Source organism: Ammospiza nelsoni, chromosome 1 (assembly GCF_027579445.1).
Source record: "Ammospiza nelsoni isolate bAmmNel1 chromosome 1, bAmmNel1.pri, whole genome shotgun sequence".
Lineage (NCBI taxonomy): Eukaryota > Metazoa > Chordata > Aves > Passeriformes > Passerellidae > Ammospiza > Ammospiza nelsoni.
The window spans coordinates 134,433,713-134,452,874 of record NC_080633.1 but is presented as its reverse complement, the minus strand read 5'-3'; the positions used below and the strand labels follow the sequence as shown (position 1 = coordinate 134,452,874).

General features: G+C 39.1%; 1 protein-coding gene across 1 annotated transcript in view; it reads left to right on the top strand.

Annotated features, from left to right (window-relative positions):
- Positions 1 to 16,430, top strand: part of NECAB1 (N-terminal EF-hand calcium binding protein 1) — a 53,758-nt gene extending 37,328 nt beyond the window's left edge. Inside the window, 8 exon segments of the mRNA XM_059471298.1 lie at positions 1,190 to 1,353; positions 2,521 to 2,633; positions 4,963 to 5,039; positions 8,806 to 8,859; positions 10,286 to 10,398; positions 12,368 to 12,445; positions 13,426 to 13,517; positions 16,402 to 16,430. Coding sequence (XP_059327281.1) covers positions 1,190 to 1,353; positions 2,521 to 2,633; positions 4,963 to 5,039; positions 8,806 to 8,859; positions 10,286 to 10,398; positions 12,368 to 12,445; positions 13,426 to 13,517; positions 16,402 to 16,430 — 720 coding nt within the window.
- Positions 16,431 to 19,162: the final 2,732 nt, after the last annotated feature.

Sequence of the window (19,162 nt, the reverse complement as noted above, 5' to 3'; positions counted from 1 at the left end):
ATGAAATTGTGCCCAAAGGTTTTCAAGATCAACTGAGTGAGGAGCCAACAAATTCATTCAGAACATAAGAGATGTAAATCTATTTCATATCTCTGTTCCTGATGTGACATCAACACAGTAAGTAGAGGCTCTAGGGGTCTCTTCTATCCTCTCTGTTACATTTATTAATGAGAAAAAAAATAAAGAAGGTGTTCATATTATTGTAAAGGTGGCCCCCTCACAAAGCATTACCTACATATTACTGCAGAACTGCCAAATCAGAGAATCACATAATGGGCATGGTTGGAAGGGAGCAGGGTGTTTTTGCAGATTTGGGCTTACCAGAAACATCAAATTTGACCCCAGCCATGGAAATATGATTTATTGGGCCAGGGAGACAACAGGCATAAAAATTGATTTCTGAAATGATCTGCAAAAAAACAAAAAAAGCATAAAGTTTTTTTAGACATACAATAAATTGGAAATGTCATTATTCAAAGAACCACTACAAATTGCTAAGCATAGGTGCAAACTTTTATAATAACCAAACTCTAGTTTAAATTACATTTAGAAACATTTTTTGAAATTGTGAAATATACAGATTTATGGTTTCAAAAGTAATTAAACAAATTAAAGGAACAAAAATCAGTCAAAGAGTGTTAAATTCAGAAGGCAACCTCTCTCACACAGCCCTTCAGCCAACTGCTGGTGGGATTTTTCAGGGAAGTATCTTAACCATGTGCTCTGCTCAAAGACTATTCCCATAATCAATGTCTGAAACAGGCCAGTGGGCTTGAGAAACATCTTTTCACAAGAATGGATCTGAATTAAAACTTTAAATTCAGTTCTGCAGCTGTCAGTCTTACTTTGGCTTTTCCACATTTCAGAAGTAATGTGGTGCTGCCATCAACTGGAGTTAAGGATTTAAAGAAATGGGTCTTTTTGAGTAGAAACTGTGTTGTGTCACTGTGTACTTGAGCCTCTCAGTTTGAGTGGGAGCTGTGCCTACACCTGGAAATTCAGAGGGCATTTTGTCCATCAGCAAAGGTTGTTTGTGTGGTTTACATTTATAAACATGGAAACATCCAACCCGCTTGCTTCCCTCCTGAATGAAGTCTGAACCTTCCCTCGTGTATTTCTAACTTAGCAAGCAAAGCCTAACTTTTTGGGTTTGTTTTTTTTTTTTTTTTTTTTTTCATTTAATCCTTAGGACTATCAGGAGGCTTCCATTTTGGAGCAGTCTGTGACTGGCTTTCTTTTGAAGGAGACCCTGACGCAGCTGCAGTCCCTGCAGAGCTGCCTGCAGTGTGCCGTGGAAAGCGCAGGAGAGATGAGCAAACCCTCTGCAGCTGCAGGGAGGGGGCCAGGAGCGAGGTCACAGCTGCTGTACATTTCACCTGGAAATCTGATAGAGGGAATAACAGGAGGAATAGGGATACACTTTTGATTCCCTATAGGAACCTGCTAACGGGAGTTTTCCTGAAATTGAATGCGTGATGTGGGGCTGCCTGTAGGACAATAATTTAGGTACCTGCTAGGTTCTGCTGACTTATTTTTAAATCCCTGGACAGTTTAATATCAAATGTAGAAATCAAACCACTGCAATACAAAGAGCTCTGAAATTACTAAGATGACTGACTGTTTTGTTTGTTTTTTCCAGCTTTATAATTTATCTTTTTTTGATACACAATGCAAAAATGTTAAAGGAAGAAAATAGCCAGGCTTTTGCTTGTCACAGCTTCTTCTTAGAATATATGGCCATATTCTTGGTTAACTTCTAGCTCTATAAACTCTCAATCACCTGGGTAGCCTTCATCCCTCCAGGGGTTTTAGATTGATCTCCATAATGAGGGTTTGTAGAATCAAGGGTCAAAATATTTTTGAATAGTTACTTGGTTATGTGGAATTTTTTCCTTAGTATGCTATTGTTAAAGACAATAGGGAAAGCAAAATACAAACTTGTATTTTATGGACAAAGAAGATCTTAAGACCTTTCTGTTGGAAATGTAATTTTTTTCCTGTTGGAAATGTAATTTTCTTGTTTGTTTTGCTGTTGGGTTTGAGATCCCCTGAAGTACAGGAGTAATACCTGATTTTGTGCCAGCATCTTGACTGTAGGAATCAACCAGGTTTTGAAAGTCTGAGGGTGCACCAAGCATGCACAGTGTCTGTGCACCTCAATTCATGCCAGTTCCTCTGCAGTGATGCTACACAACTCCTGTGAATGAAGAAACTGTGAATGACTACTTAGGTCAGGTCAGAAGCACAGCATGCACAGATACTGACCTTGAAATTTGTCTCCCTCAAAGATTTAGGTTTATGCCAGCTTAACCCTCTTCTTTTTTTTTTTTCTTTTAACTTCTTTAATGACCTAATAAAACTAATGAGTTATAGTGAAAATCCAGAAAATAATTCAGTCCTCTCAACAGGTATTTCTTTTTATTTAACTCAAAAGGGAAGATAGAAGCACACTTTTTGAGAACAGAGAGAGAAGAGCTCTCCCTTATTTTTTCTTAAGAAGTCTCCTGTGTTTCTGTGCAGAAAAGATCCAAGAAAACCAGAAGTGCTCTCAGTCCAGTGGCCAGGAAACTGCTCACCTCGAAGGCTTCAGAGGAACAACAGCCTGTCATCAAATAACTCTTATTCCAGCACAGGTATGGTATTTCACATTTTAAACACATAGACATATATACAGAAAAATACACACAAATCTTCCTCTCAAGAATTTAATTTAGATATGTAACTAAGATACTTTACTAACAGAAGACAATTTCAATTTAATACAGAAGATACTACATGAAACCTGAGGAAAATTAATGCACGTCCATAGATCTGAAATTATAAAAGATAAAAATTTAATTGTGGGCCAAAGTGTGTATTTTGGATTGATTCAACATTTTTTAGGTAATCTGTACTGCCTGCAGATATGAATGAAAATGTGAAGGCGTGACTTACATGCAACCAAGTTCTCTGCCATGACTTATATCTCAGCTGAGGGGAATAAATAATAAACAGAAAAGGAAAACACAAAACCAGAAAGAAAAGAATATTTCAATTAAGATAATGCACACAAAAAAAACGTCTGCAGCAGCATTTCTGCTTTGGAGAATGATGGAGTACTTTGGTAAATGGAATTCTTTGGAAGCAGTGACATTAAGCATGAAGCTGCAGTGAAGACATCTTCATGCTTAGTTACATGTCCCAGAATCAAGGCATGAAGATGACTGAAAAAACAAAATATCTAGTGGGTCTGTCTCACTTCTTGACCATGTTCTGGCCTCTTCCTTTTAAAGCCTCTGCTGAAGACCTTTCTGTCCCTCACATTCATGACTCACTCCCTGCCACTCCCAAATGATGCTGTTCTTTGAGAGCAGTGATGCAGGATGATATTTGGTCTCTTGTGAGTTGGTGTTCCTAGCAGGGAAGGTCACAGAGCCTTGTAGCTGCACTCCTGACTCAGAAGGAGCCCAAACAAATGCAACTCTACCAAATCCACTTACTGTATTTGTGTAATCTTAAAGAGCTAACATTTTCCTCCACAGCTCTACTAATAGCTGACAGCTGTCTACTTTCCTACACAAGGTTTGTGTTTGTCTTGGCACTTTCCTGCTTACTGCCAGCTGCCCACAGTAACACTGTGGTGTGTGTATGCACCCAAGTCTCAGGCCAACATTCCTTCAGCCTATGTACATGTTCAGGTAAAGCCATACCCTGCCTCCTCTACAGACCACAGCTGTGGTATGTTCTCAGCATTAGGATTTCTTTCTTTGGTCAATATATAGGCAAGTGACACAAGAACTCTCAGCTGGGAAATGAGAAGGTTGATGAATGCGGATAACAAGAACATTTTTTGAAAAATAACCTTCCTCTCTCCTTAAAGCAACCACTCATTTACACATTTACATGATGGGTGATGTCAGAAACTTCCTTAATAATGCAAATACTTGTTTCCTTGAGTGTTGTTGTTTTCATTTGGCAGGCAATTTTCACGATACTTTAGCAAAGCAAAACTTTCCAGAGACATTCGAGGGACTCACAGAATCACAGAATATCCTGAATGGGAAGGGACTCATAAGGATCATCAAAGTCCAACTCTTGCCCTGTGTAGTGTCATCCCCAAGAATCCATGTGCCTGAGAGCATTGTCCAAATGCTTCTTGAACTCTTGATGTTGTGACCACTTCCCTGTGGAGCCTGATCCAGTGCCCAGCCACCCTCTGGCTGAAGAATATTTTCCTGATATCCAGCTTAATTCTCCCCTGACACAGCTGGATGGCATTCCCTGTCACTTGTCACTCTCACCAGAGAGAAGAGATGGGTACCTGTCTCTCCTCTTCCCCTCACAAGGAAGTTGCAGACTGTGATGAGGTCTCACCTCAGTCTCCTCTTCTCCAAACTGAACGAGCCAGGTGACCTCAGCTGCTCCTTTTATGCTTCCCCTCAAGACCCTTCACCACCTTCATAGCCCAGATGCTTGTGCCTGTCTAGAACAGTATTGTCTAGATCTAGCCTTGCTGTATGACATCAGATTGGGTTGGATGGGGCCCTGAACAATCTGATCTAGTGGAAGGTTCCCTGCCTGTGGCACGGGAGTTGAAATTTGATGATCTTTGTAGTCCCTTCCAACACAAACCATTCTATGATTCTATGATCAGGTCACTACACAGACAGGAATATACCTGCAGTGGAGATGGAGAACTTTCTTCTGTTACCAGCATTATTTCAAAAGCACTGGCATTAAGCTATAATGTAGTTTTCATTCTGTCTTGGATTTCTATTTAGTCTTAAAAAGAAAGAAAATAATCCATTGAGTCAAATCATGTTTTCCTTTAGTTCCACCTAAATAAACATTGAACTAGTTGCAGCACAATCTTTGAAAAGACAAAAAATCTGCAGGGTAATTTTTTTTTTTAAGACAGGAATACACTATCTACCAGCAACTTAGCAACATTTTATTAATGTTTATCTTTTCTCTTTTTCAAAGGTTGAATTGAGGAAAACAGCCAATGGGTGATCCAGATAAACAGACTCCAGAGGCTAATTGATAAACTGGAAAAGAAGGTGTGTGTGATTTGTCACCTTTTTCTTCTTTCACTTTCAGTAAATTAGTCCTTAAACCACAAATGTTTTCAATGCCCCAGTCACAACATTACCTGAGAGAGCTAACACTCATTAAATGCCTACATGTTTGTTCCACCTTCATCTTTCCTATTCATGACACTGTTTTTCAATGCTTCCCTTTCCCCCTCCCATCACCACAGATTGAACTTTTCATAAAGATGTGAAAAATTGTATTATTCTATGACTGGAGAATGTGAATGTATTCAGTAGTGTTTGTTTGGGGGAGCATGTTACAATCTTCCTCTTTTAGGGTCTGATATTTTCCTCTTCCTCTCTAAACTTTTTCATGAAAGCTTGATAGAAAGTTTTGTTTCCTCCTTTCCCATCAGAGAATCTTCATTTATAAAGATTAAACTGCTTTCCTTGTCCGTACAGTTCAACCAAAGTCTGATGCAAATCTTTTTGGGAGCTGGCTGCAGCTGCCCCCAGAGCCCAGAAACCACCTGTGGTTCCCACACCAAAGCAGAGCCTTCCAGGACTCTGACAAATCACCCGTCTGATCAACAATGCCAGGGCTTCCCTGTGCTTGTAAAATCCTGAGCCACATCTGTCAGTACAGAAAATATCTATTCTTCATTATTATTCTGACTTGATTGCTAGTTGTTACTCTGGTGTTCAAAAGTTGTCTTAAAATCTGTGTGTGATGATTTCTTTTTTTCTTTTTTTTTTTTTTTTTTTTTAAGAAAGAACAGCAGATGAAAAAGTAAGGTTATAAATTCCTGAGTTTTTCTCTGCATTAAATTTCCCTATTGAAGGACAGACAGACAATTTCAGATATGCCCTAGGGGAGTGGCTGAATTCGGTGGATTTTGGGACCCAGGGTGTTTCTTCCTCCTTGTCCACTAGAGGTGAGGTTTTGAGTTGTGCTCTCAGAGCCAGGAGTAGCTCCAGTCCCAGTGCAGCTGGTGCTGTTCCTCCCCACAGGTCAGCGCTCACCAGCAGTGACACTGCCTGCACTCCAAAGACATTGGCATGGGTCTCTTCACCAGCCCACACAGGCAGCACTCACAGGGACACAGAACAGCCTGATCCTGTTCTTTCTTTCTAGCTGACTGGGATATTACCCTGTGAATATTGTCATCTAGTATTTGTGGCTGGACCCATGCCCCTTACCCAGGCACTGGCTCAGACCTTGGGTCAAGGCAGAAAAACATCTCCTGTTACTCAACCACCAGTCCAGCTTGAGTTCAGTAGCAAGTCACACACAGAAAATAGTTAAGTAAGGGTTTTAACAAAAAACCCCAATAAATGGTGGTGACTTGGCACAGGCCTCAGCAAGAGAAGCACACAGACCTTTCTCTGCCATTCCTCCCTCCCAAATTAATAAAATGCCCCTAATTACCTTTCCCCTTTGGTCCCAGTTTGGTGTTTCTGTTATCTCAGCCTAATTACTGATCAGCTGCATGCGGCCACCCCCAGCACTGCTGGCCTTGCTCCAAAAGGAGCCCAGTATTCCCTTTGGTTATCCCTGCAGTCTGACAGTCTCTCGCATCACTTCTCCCTAACCAGCTGTGAAATGTGGCCATTCCTTGTGGCGCTGTCCATGACTTCTGCCAGCCTCTCCCTCTGCTCTTGCTGTGCTCTGCAGCTCCTCGTGGTGTGCTCAGTGCAGTCAGCACTCCCTGCTCTGGCCAGGGATACCTGTGAGCCTCTGCCCAAACACTTCCTCCCGGAGGCCATTTCTGCATGGGAAAGGCAACTACACAGCAGCTGCCACATTAATGACATTTTAGTGGCAACTTGATCTTTTTCTGAATAGATATAAATTGGATTTTGAAATGTCAAAGTCCACCATGAAAGGTAAGTCTGGCTTTACTCCCCACTCAGCTTTGGAAACAGCAGCTCACTGCCCTGTCACAATTGCCACCTGACATGGACTGATGCCAAAAAAAAAACATTTAAAAGAATGTTACTTTAAAAATAAATAAACGTGGCATTCAGCAATAAAGCAGTTCAAATGTTACAGAAAGCAGCCAAACATTTTGTGGTAAATAAACTTATAACAAGGGTGTTATAAAATGATCACATTTCCTACAGACAAATGACAGAGAACCTGAGTCTGAAAAGGAGCTTTGTTTCAAAGGGAAGCAGTGGCAGGGCATAAACCTCCCATAATTACCTCCTTGTCAATATAAAACCTGATTAATAAAACACAGCAATTACATAAGTCTAATTTTTCCAGTAGACAACCTCTCTATATTCACCTTTGTCTAACTTTGCTTCTACTTGAATTTGTATCTTACAGCCATGTCTGATTGGGAGAGGCATTAAATATCAGCTGCCTATCAGACTAAAACCCCTCTTCTTGACTTTGCCCTGAAAAAGATAAGAAAGGATCAATCATTCTAAAAGGCAATTTCAGAAGCCACTACTTCTCAGCTGAGGTGAGGTAGGATTGAAAAGGCATTTTAAAGCCTCTGAGCTGCATCCATTTTTATTTCCAGGCTTTATTTACATATACTGGCAAAGAAAACAATTATTTTCTTGCTACATTTAGAGAAACTTTGCAGTACTTCCTGGAGTCATTCCTTTCCTCTCTTTTTGCATATGTTTCCTGACAAAAAAAAAAAAAAAAAAGGCAGTGAAAGTGAACTTTCACTTCAGGAATACACATTTTTCCCTCATTTTTTTTTTTATCCGAAGTGTCTGCACTGACAATAAAGCCGGCTGTCTTTCAATTCCCACACACATTTCATGACTTAACTTCACAGCAGCTTCTGAACACTCCAGCCTTGCTCTGCCACCTGCTGCTGGTGGAGGTGCTCTGCTCATTTGGATTCTACCTGCGCGTCTCTTGCTGGCTTTCAGCGAGTACAGCATCTGTGCTGGCAGAACAGCTGCTACCTGAGGTAAATCAATCCTCACCCGCGCTGGGAGTGGAAGGAGATTTTTCTCTTTGTTGCACAAGAACTGTGTTCAGTGAGACGTGAAGCACCACTAACAGAGCGTGTTTTGCTCCAGCTGCTTACTGCAAATCAATCTGCTTTCTTTTCTCAGGCACATGGGTATTTTTCAGAATATCATAATGGCACTGGGTTAGGAGGTACTGCATGTGCCTGGCAAGTAAAGAACGATTTTGTGTGTGTTACAGGTTGGTGTTTGTGTGAATCACTGATTCCTGAAGTGCACATCAAGTTTGGGTACCAGGTGCACTCACAGACACATCTCTTTGCTGCTGCCCAGCCCATTCTTACAGCAAGGGCTGAGCACAGGTTCAGAGACCTGACTCGGACCATCATGCACATCTCCTCCAATGCTAGAAAACAGCCCCTTGCAACCACAGAGTCCCTGCAGGGAAGTTTCTTCTGTGTAGAGTTTTATGATTGCACAACAGTAGCTGATAGTTCATTTCAAATTGCCATTGTTGCTCATCTCCACTGTCCATGAGACAATTTGAGAGGATGTCTGTCTTTTCTCAATTAAGTCCAACATACATTTGGGAACAAGCAGATTTGTTCAAATGAAAAATCACCTGCTAAGCACTATATATAAAACTTTACAAGACGGCCTGGGCTGGAATTAACCACTGAGGCATGCAGGATCATGTAAAACTTGTGTTTGACTTAGAACTAATAAAGAAGGGATTTAACTTCTTGGCGTAGAACAGAATCTAGTTATTGGAATAGTTTGTAAAAAATGTAAGAACAGAATACATCTATATTATTGACTCCTTACAATTTCTATTTTCTTTTCAATTGCCTCAAAGGACCTCAAGCTTGAGCCACTTGAAGAGGAAGTTTTGGAAGAAAATGCAAGATCTGTAAGTACTGTTCAAGATAATGATTTTGACATTTTATTTTAAGCACCAGGCATTGAGACCACACCAGGTCTCTTTTGCTAAAAATAATTTTAAAAATCTTTATCCTCACTTTTTCCAGTGATAAGAATCCATTTTAGTTGGCAGAATACACTGGGCAAAAGGCAACAACAAAATTTAGAATATGTGAGTAAAACTTTTATATTAACTTTTTACATTGTTTTTAAAGGACAGAGTGAGCCAAAACCTTAATACACATAAGGAGAAAGATTAATAAGATTTATCAAATTTAGCAGCAGTGTTTATGGGGTGGTAGCTTCTCTGCTCCAAATGCTGGATGCATGCTTTAACCATTGTTGTACAGCCTCCCTCCCTCCCAAAACTGCCATAGGAAATCTTATGAGGTAAAATGGAAGAGTATCTTGTGCTCATTACAATCTACAAAACCAAAATTGTGACCAGAAATAAACTTACTGCTAAACAAGCTTATGTCCCAAGATTGATATACTAGCATTCCTAAATTCATAAACCTAACATTCATTCACTTGAACCTAAGAAAATGCAAATCAAATATACATGAAAAAAATTATTTAATCACAGGAGTTGCATTAGATTTTTTTAAAAATGAGATTATGCAGTATTGCTACACAAACTGCTTATAATCCATGATTTAACAGTATTCATTATCAAGGCAGAAACAAGTCAAAAACCTGCATGTAGTGATTAAGAAGCACATAGTGTTGCTTTAAATGTTCCATTAGTAAAGTTGACAAGCTTCAATAGGTTAATCAGTAAATAAACAACTTGAAAGAGCTAAATGATGATTATTTTAGTTCAGGATAGATAGGTCTTCTGCACTGCTGACTGTTTCCATAGCCCTGTTTATAAAGACTGTTCATTTTCCTGCCGGGTTATGGAGGGAAGACCCCCCTCTCTCTTCATCACTTAATGTGGGCTATCTTAGGCCTCTCAGTCAGGTGAGGGGCAAGGCTCTAAAAGGTAAAAACTCTGAAAGCACCTTTACAAAAGCAACAGTGCATCCAGTGCAGGTTGTGGGGATATTCTCTTACCCCAAAACTCACTGCTGGCATACAGATTCATCCAAGGAAACACACTGACTTTATTACTGAGCATCTCAAAGCCCAGCCTGTGCTTTGCCCTCTTCTGAAAAGACTCAGAAGAGGGCAAATCACAGAGTTAGGACAACAGGCTGAAGGGGACACTCATGCCCAGACACAAAAGCCAAGCTTGAGCTTTTCTACTTCTCCACTCCAGATCACTAAAATAGGGACTGCAAACTTCAAGGGAACTTTTGTGGGTTTTCTTCTATGATTGGGGTTTTATTGTTTCATGATAGACTTTTCTATGTTTAAAGTACAAGGAATTCAGAGGAAGCTGTGGCAGCAATATTGTCATGGTTTTGTATCAGCAGATAATGATTGTTCAGCACCAAATGTCTGTGAAAGAAGAAAAAGTGGAAGAATTCCATATTGCCCTGAAGCAGTACCTGGAATCTGCTTCTGCTCAAGGTGGCTGCTTGCAGTAAGTACAGGGTTATTGTCCTTGGGCTGAAGGAAGAAATGTAGTCTTTTTTCTTTAGTAACTCAGATTATTCATGAAGAGAGAGCCTATGATACCTTTCTTGGTGGGTTATGTGTGTAAGACAAAGCTTCCTAAAGACACCTAGAACTAGAAAGAGATGTGAGAATGTGCAGATTTTAGGTACTGTCACAAAATGACTGTACATCCCAAAGATGCTAAACAGTCTTTTCAAGCTTGTTAGTTCTGCAGGTCATCAATTCATGACTTCTGGAAGCTTCTAGGCTGACATTCTTTATTGGAAAACTCATTTGCCATCCTTAACTTATGCTTACCTGGAGAAGGAGCAACTTATCAATTGTTCACCAGTTATTTGCTTGGAAGTTTTCAGAATCTTCCCTTTAGGCTGTCATTGTTAAATTTTAATTCATAATAAATAATTGGAAAAATTAAAAAGCAAACTTTTCAATGAAACTGTGTTTCTGCCTTGCTCCTTTTAGAATTAATAAAACATTAGAGCTGGGTTAAGATAAATTTTAGTGGCTTACCAGTGTACCTAATTTTTGAATTTAACATACTAGAGAGATCTACTATCATACATACCACAGACCATTATGAAAAAGATATTTTGGTAATGTGTACACGACACAGAATCTTCCCATCTAGTCAAGGGCTTCAAATACTGCCTATCACACCCCTAATTTATGAGTCTTGTTGCTATGAGATTATCAGAATTAGGATTTTATCAGTAGTGTTCACATAGACCAGAAAAATTAGGCTGGAAGAGTGATCTTTCTGCAGTGGTTCACTTGTAAAGGCAGACTGATGAGGAAAATAAAATTCTCTAGTTGGCCAAGAGATGGAAAAAAAGCCCAATAAGAAGTTCTCCCAGCCTCCTCCCAGAAATGAACATCCAGCAAAGCACTGTAGTGACTGCAGGTTTGTTGGTGACATGACTTCAGAATGCAAGTTAGCAAATGGTGGCAGAAAGTTCCTTTCTTTCCCAAGTGTACAGGCATTTGTTAAGTCTGTAATGCCACCTAATGGATGGGTTTTGCTGTAGCTCTAATTGACAGGGACTTGTTTTTTCCAACGGCTTTTGATATTTTGGCCATTTTACCATGCACTTTCACATGCAGCAGGAAAAAAAAACAATAAATCACAAAACACTGCTGACTACAATATGAAGCAAAAGCTGAGACCAGTTTTCAAGTACATCATTAGTGAGGTCAGCAACCTCACACTTGGGCACATGGAAAAATCTGTATATATATTTTCTCTGCTATTTATCTAAACATCAGTTTGATTACCCAAGTGAATAAATACCCTACACACTATAAAGCTTTTATGCTCAGGACAATAAGCAGGATGATTCTGTGTAGAAGATCAACAGATATCCTGTGGGTCATTTTTCACTCCTGAGAAACTGTTACTTGAATAACTTAAGAACAAGTAACTAGTAGGCAAAATATTATTTTAAAAGTGTATCTGCAGCAGATATGCCTATATGGCTTTTTACTCCATAATGTGTGCATTATTTCATTTACTCCATTTGCTTTCAAAGCACTTAAATTCTATGACACTTGGATGCATCTCTCATACAAAAGGATAACTTCTACTCATTAGATTATCTTCCCTGAGCAGCTGTTTGATTAATTTTCTGTTTAGCATTTTTTAGATAAATAACACTATTGGAGCAATATGAAAAATTATTTTCATAAAAATATTACATAATAAAAATAAATATACAAGGGGTTTTATTTTTAAAAGCTCAGATAATTTGAAGTATGTGATCACTATGATCAATCATTTGTTAAGTTTATTAATTGGGTTGGTATTGGGTTTGATTTTCTGTGGGTTTTTTAAAAAAATCACTGCATTTGTTCCTACTGATAAGCAGTTAGGAGTAAAATGTATATGTCCAATAATTTTGTTTTGTTTCAATAAATTAATTCAATTGTGAAATTCTTAGTGTTTCCATACAGAAGATTCCGAGTAATTTCCACTTCATTGTTTATGAGTTCTGGGAAAACAGCAATGCCTGGAATAGGTAAGTGTCAGGACTTTCTTTTTTTTTTTTTTTTTGGTAATACATAAAATTTGAAGGTTAGAAACCAATTGTGTGGAAAGACTGAGTACAAATTACTTTAAATACTGCTAACCGATCTTTTGCTAAATACATCACAATTAATATTTCAGAACAATACTTTGGTTGCTAAAGACTTGAATATACTGAAACATAAATAAAAATCCCAGAAAGACAATGGTGATTATTTATAGCAGAAAGAGTCTGAAAGTGAGTACATAAGGATATAGCATCAGGTGAATGGTAGTTCATCAGAGACAGAAAACCAGGAAGACAGCAATAGCACCAGTTTCATAAGGAAGAAAAACAAAAAGACACAATTATTGAAACAGATGGTGTGCCAGCCTGCAGCACACATCAGTAGTTATGGGAAACTCTCCCAAAACTTCCTAATCCACATCACAGGAACCCATCCAACAGACTCCCAGAGTGTCTCTTTTGGGCCCAAAACAGAAATTATTAAACATCCTACCAGCTGAATTCTAGCCTCCGGCAGGCAGATGACAAAAGGATAGTCCTTATCTATATTAAGTTACAGCACTCAAATACACCAACCCTGTGATCCTAAATCTGTAGAGAGAGCCTGTTCTTCGGGAGATGGAGAAGTCTCTTGCAGCTTTGTTGCTTTCCTGTCAAACAAAACCCCAGTTTTACTGGGTTTCCTATCACAGAGACTCAGGAACACTGGTAACACGTGTCAACACTGTACTGGGTCACAGCCAGGAGATGAGCATCAGACTGACAGCGAGCTGCACAGAAGAAAACCTGGGTTTCATATATCTGCAGGCCCTTCATAGCTTATCTGATCTCCTCTCCCACTATCACTGTAAGTTTTTAAGCACAGAATCTCTGTACAGCATTAATTGTGAAATTTCTTATGCTCATTTAAAAAATTGAGCCCCTTTAAAAAACATGTCACATTTTTATTTTTTGCAATTATTTAGCCACCTTCAAATGAATTACAGCAAGACATTCCAGAGAAGTAATGTGGATTTCTTGGAAACTCCAGAGCTCATCACACCAATGCTAGTCCCTGGTAAATATCAACTTTTCACCTCTTCTTTTTTTTTTTTTTTTTTAATATGTGAATGGTTCTATTAGTGTGTTGCATCTGCAAGACCACTGTATAATATCACCCTTATTCAGATCTTCTTTGGTAAAGTATAGAGGAGAAAAGGACTCCAAATATTTCTATTTTAACCACATAAACATAAAATGCATCAGCAAGGAGAAGACCCACAGTGCTTTATTTTACATAGTGTGAAGTAACACTGACATACACTATTTAAGAAAATATTTAGAATAAACAATACTATTTGTGAATGGTAAAATAGACACCATTTAAGATTTTCAAGGAAAAAAATGCTTTCTGATTAGGACTTCAATTTATTCCTACTTACATTTACTGAAGGGAGCCTTATTTACCAGTAATTGATATTCACTAACCAACTTGTTGTACACACTTCCTGCTATGTTAAAAAAATAAAAAACAGGCTGGTAAAGATTCCAAATTTTTATTCTTCATACAAACCATTGAGCATGTAACATCTTTCTCCTAGAAATAAGAGTTAAAAGACACAGTGCAGGTGCAGGATGAAGCAAAGAAAGCATCAGTCTCATATTTACAGAGAGAGGACATTAATTTATTTTTTTTATTTTAGGGGACACAATCTATTACGCTGAAGCCCTAATTTCCTATGTGTCTGAGTACCGACTAAATTTAAAATAATAAAACCCCACTTAGTACAAAAATAAATGTAGTCTTGTACCTAGGGTTTGTTCTTAAAATAAACCAGCCAAGACATCTTCAGATCTCATGAGCCTGATGTGGACACAAAATTATATGCCAGGGACTCCTGCAGAATTCAGAGATTTTAGTTAATGAACCAAGCATCTCTGTAAAATCTTGTATCTACTGGGATGTTGCTGGATTTAAGAGAAACTTGATTTGGAAACAATGGAGCCTTTTTCCAAAATTCTTTCTGTCCAAGAGACTGCACATGATCCAGCAGTGTTCCAGGGTAGTTTACATATGAGTAAAGTGCAATTTACATAAAATAAAATGTAAACATAATTTTTAAGTGCCTAAATATGGAAGTGTCTGAAATTGGATTCCAAGTACTCATTACAGCATTTACTCTGCCTGCTAAGAAGGATTTCAGTCTGCAGCACTCTGTCCTGGCAGACAGTTACCATAGAAACAGTATTTCTCACTGTGCACTCCTTGCTGGGGCAGGGGCAATGGGAATTAATGCATTCACACTTCTTTGTACCATATTATACATTACCTGTAATTTAGAAATCTGTGCAATGATTTGAACTCTGTTTCATGGAAAGAGCTTCCTGCAATTTATCTATACAAATTGTATTTGTGTTTGAAAGACAGAAAATGACCTTGAAGTAAAAAATGATGGCTGCAATCCCACCAGTACACTTTACAAAAGAATTTTATACATATTTTATCACATAAAGTGATATCGCTATAAAATCAGAAGGAAAAAACCCTAAACCTGTCTGCAGTTAGAACACAGATAGTCTCTATTCTAAAAAAACAATTTACCCTAGCTGAGAAACTTCCAAACTTCTTTTACACATCTGGGTAGATAAGAACTGAATCAATTGCAAACTGTAACCTGAATCTGATTCATTCAAAGTTTACAACCTGTAAGTCTTTACCAATTAACTAAAATTAGTAAGGATGCACTTAGTGGCCAAGAATGATTCAGGAAGACAAGTTTTCAAGACTGTTTGATCCAGTATTATCCCAAAGAAAATTAATTTACCATCAGTTAAGAGGAACCACAAGCTATTATAATCACTCATTGTTAACTCACCCAGTTTTTCACCCAATCTACCAGGGTGGCATGAATCATTCAGTTCGCATTCAGTGAATGTCTCATTTTTACACAAGATCTGGACTTAAGGACTCTAGAGAATCTTTGGGTGAAGAAAACAAGATAAAGGGAAACCACTGAACACTTATAACAATATAACCCATGAAATAAATTGTTAAATTGGCATTTTGGGGGGTTGAAACATCCACTGATGTTTCAAAGACTACTAGGCTCATAGCCTGAATTCAGGTAGGACTCTTGAGTATTTTCTCATCATGTTTCTTCATGAATAATAATTTTGATTAAAGTACCATTAATGGAAGCATTTATGGATACATATATAAGAAATAAGTTCTGTTAATGAATTTGTGTAGTGTGACACCTACGTAGCCTAGTACACTCCTTTACTAAGAGCATTTGGCATCTCACATACAGTCCCCATTCCTTTTCTTCCTTTCCATCTCTCTCCATAAATCTTGTGGTTCCTCTCTGCATAAAGTTCCATTTCAAAAGGCCAAAGGCTAGAGATTGTGGGGAAGAAATACAAATTGGTTTCACCCCAGCACTGCCTATAATCTGGTAATTACAGAACTTTTTATGGGAATGACATTTTGCAAGCCCATCAATTCTCCTACTTTTGAGGACAAAAAGTTATTAATTCCTAGACTTGCATAAAAAACCCACCAGATTTGAATAATGTCACTAGGAAAGCAAGTCATTAAAGCTAACACAACCACCCAGGGAACACAGAGCTTGGGTTAAAAACTGACACACACAGCAGCACAGGACTGAGGATTTATTTGATTTGCTCTCAGGGCGCTTAATTCTACGCAGCTGCACCTACGACACATAAATGTTTCTTTGGATGTTATCAAAAAGGGATATAATTATTGTGATAAAGCCCTCCCACCACTTAGACTCAGCTCTCCCAGTATCCTGAGTATTTTTTCTCACCAGTATTAGCTGCATATATAAACAAGCATTTAATTATATATATTATGGGTATTTTATTTAGAATTTTTACCAGAGGTCAATAAAGAAATGCAATTTATGCTAAAAATATAAATAAACTCTGTTCTCTTTCAGCATTGTGGTGTGTCCTCAATAACAACTAGAAGTTGTGGTTCCAAGTAATGTTAATGTTGTATTGCCTTTCATTACACTAATATTCATATTGCAGTGTACAAGTGAAATTATGATAACATTTGTTATTATGGATGGAATCTGTTCCACTTTATCCATTCTAAAATCTGGAAAACTGCATTTATTACCTTTTCTTCTTGTGACTAGTTCAGTGAAATGATGCTTTCTAAAAACTGAAATAAGACAACTATGATAAACTATTTATTTCTGTGACAGTCCAAACTGTCACAGAAAAGTGTGTCTTGAATGTATGACTAAATATTTGTGAAAAGTTTTATTACTGCATTAATAAACAGCCATTACTTAATGCTGCTGTGTTCTCCTTTTACAAAAGAAAGAAGTATGAACCGGAACACACATGTTCATACATGTCTGCAGAGAAGCTGTAAGTCATTAATGAAAAGAATAAACATAGGGAAAACTCTTTGTGCTAATGCAGAACTTCCCCCAGCATATTTTCTGCTCATGACAAAACAAGGCAACAATATCTCCTCTTACAGACTCTTAGCCCTTACCCTCCCAAGAGGAAACATATCTGCCTATCTCTCATCACTGTAGATCCCCACACTGAACACTGCACAACCTCTATGTTCTGACCACTCAGGAAATATTTTCTTTGGATCTCTGGCAGGTCACTGCAAAATCATTAGAGAAACTGCAGTTACAATATAAATAACCATAAACCTTGAGCTTGTTTAGAGGCTGGTTCTAGCAGGGGGCAGGGCTGCTGCATACCCTTGAGCGATGAACAGCACCATCTCCATGGGGAAGATCACCCTCTTCAACCAGGGTGCAGCTTTGGTAGGGATGCACATGGAGCATTGAGGGGGAAGTGGACACCCCCTGGGCCAGCTGGGTCAGCTCAATCAACCTGGTCATCAGTGGGTGACAGGGGTGGAGCCAGACTGCCCTCACATTCAGGGGTCTGGGGGTCCTGGTTGATCGAATGTGAGCCAGCAGTGCCCTGGCAGCCAAGAGGAACAACCCTGTCCTGGGGGGCATCAGGCACAGCATTGCCAGCAGGGCAAGGGAGGGATTGTCCTGCTCTGCTCTGAGCTGGGGCAGCCTCACCTCAAGTGCTGGGGGCAGTTTTGGGCACAAAATATAAAAGAGATATAAAGCTATTTAAGAATATCCAAAGGAGGGCCATGTAAAGCTATTTAAAAGTGCCCAAAGGAGGGCCATGAGGATCATGAAGGGCCTACAGGCATAACCAAAACAAGGAGTGGATGAGGTCACTTGGTTCAGCCTGGAGGAGACTGAGGGGAGACCTCATTGCAGTCTGCAACTCCCTCATGAGGAGAAGAGAAGGCACTGATCCCTTCTCTCTGGTGACCTGTGACAGGACCCAAGGAAATGGCATCAAGTTGTATGAGGGGAAACTGAGGTTCGGCAATAAGAAAAGGTCCTTTACCCAGAGGGTGGAGGAACACTGGACCAGGGCAGTGGTCACAGCACCAAGCCTGACAGAGTTCAAGCAGCATTTGGACAATGCTCACAGGCACATGGTTTGAGTCTAAGTGTACTCAGTCTAAGGGCCAGGAGCTGGACTCAATGATCCTGTTGAGTCCCTTCTAGCTGAGGATATTCTGTGATGCTGTAAGACCTGGAAGTAGCAATACTTGATTCCCTAGCAAGTCATGTCTCCTGCATCTGAGGTGTGCCCTCCTGCCCAAGAATGGGCAAGCAACCACTGTAACCTCACAACTCCACAGCAGGCTGACAAACTCTACATGCTATATGACCACTCTCTCCATCCATTTAGCAGTCTAAGCTTACAAACAGTACCCAAAAAGAAACTTAAATGCCATGTTCAATAAAATACCATCTCGTTTAGTTTTATTTCTTCTCAGCAAAAAGTTATCATATGTAATTGAAAAGGGGGAACTCCAACTACAAAGTCTTCATTGCAGTAAGGTCCTGTGTTCCAGAAATCACAAGGTCGAAGCTCAATAGGTTCCTATTTTATCAGCTGAGTTCTGAGGTGAGCTATTTGTCTGAACAAAGGCAAATGTAGTGCACGTGAGTTACAGTAGAGGAGCCCAGCTGGTCTCCAGCTCCCAGCTGAGGATGACGCGTGTTAGCTGTAGTTTGTCTGTCATTCATGGCAGGCCCATGCAGCATGTGGGCTGCAATTCCAGGTGACTCTCAGATGACACCAGATGCCTACCTTTAAGCAACTGAATCAAGCCCTTTGCCAATAAAGTTCATGAGGTCTTGGTTCTCCACACAAATGTGGATGTCAGAGAGGGTTACATGCACATCTGAATTTATGTGCCCATATTACAGAAAAATTTCACCCTTATCTCTCTCACAGTAACTCAGTGAAAGTGAATGCTTTTAACACCAAAGTCCAAGGCTTTCCTTTATTGACATGATCCAGATCCTTCAGATCTGTCAATTTGTAAAAGGGCACTGAAACTATCCTCACAAATGACATCAGTATAAGTTTAAAGGTTTGTTGTCTTAATCAAAGTAAATCTACACATACTTCTGAACAAGTTGGCTGCTGTTTTTAGTATGCCAAGATGTTAAGCTACTGTATAGCATGGGGTTTTTTTGTCACTACTGACCTACCAACAAAGGAAATAGTGACATATGACACAGAATCAGGGAAAACCCCTAAAAATTACATACTACACTAAGGTTTGTGACATTTTTTCTTTTCACTGTGAAAAATGTATTAAAATCATTCTTACAATCA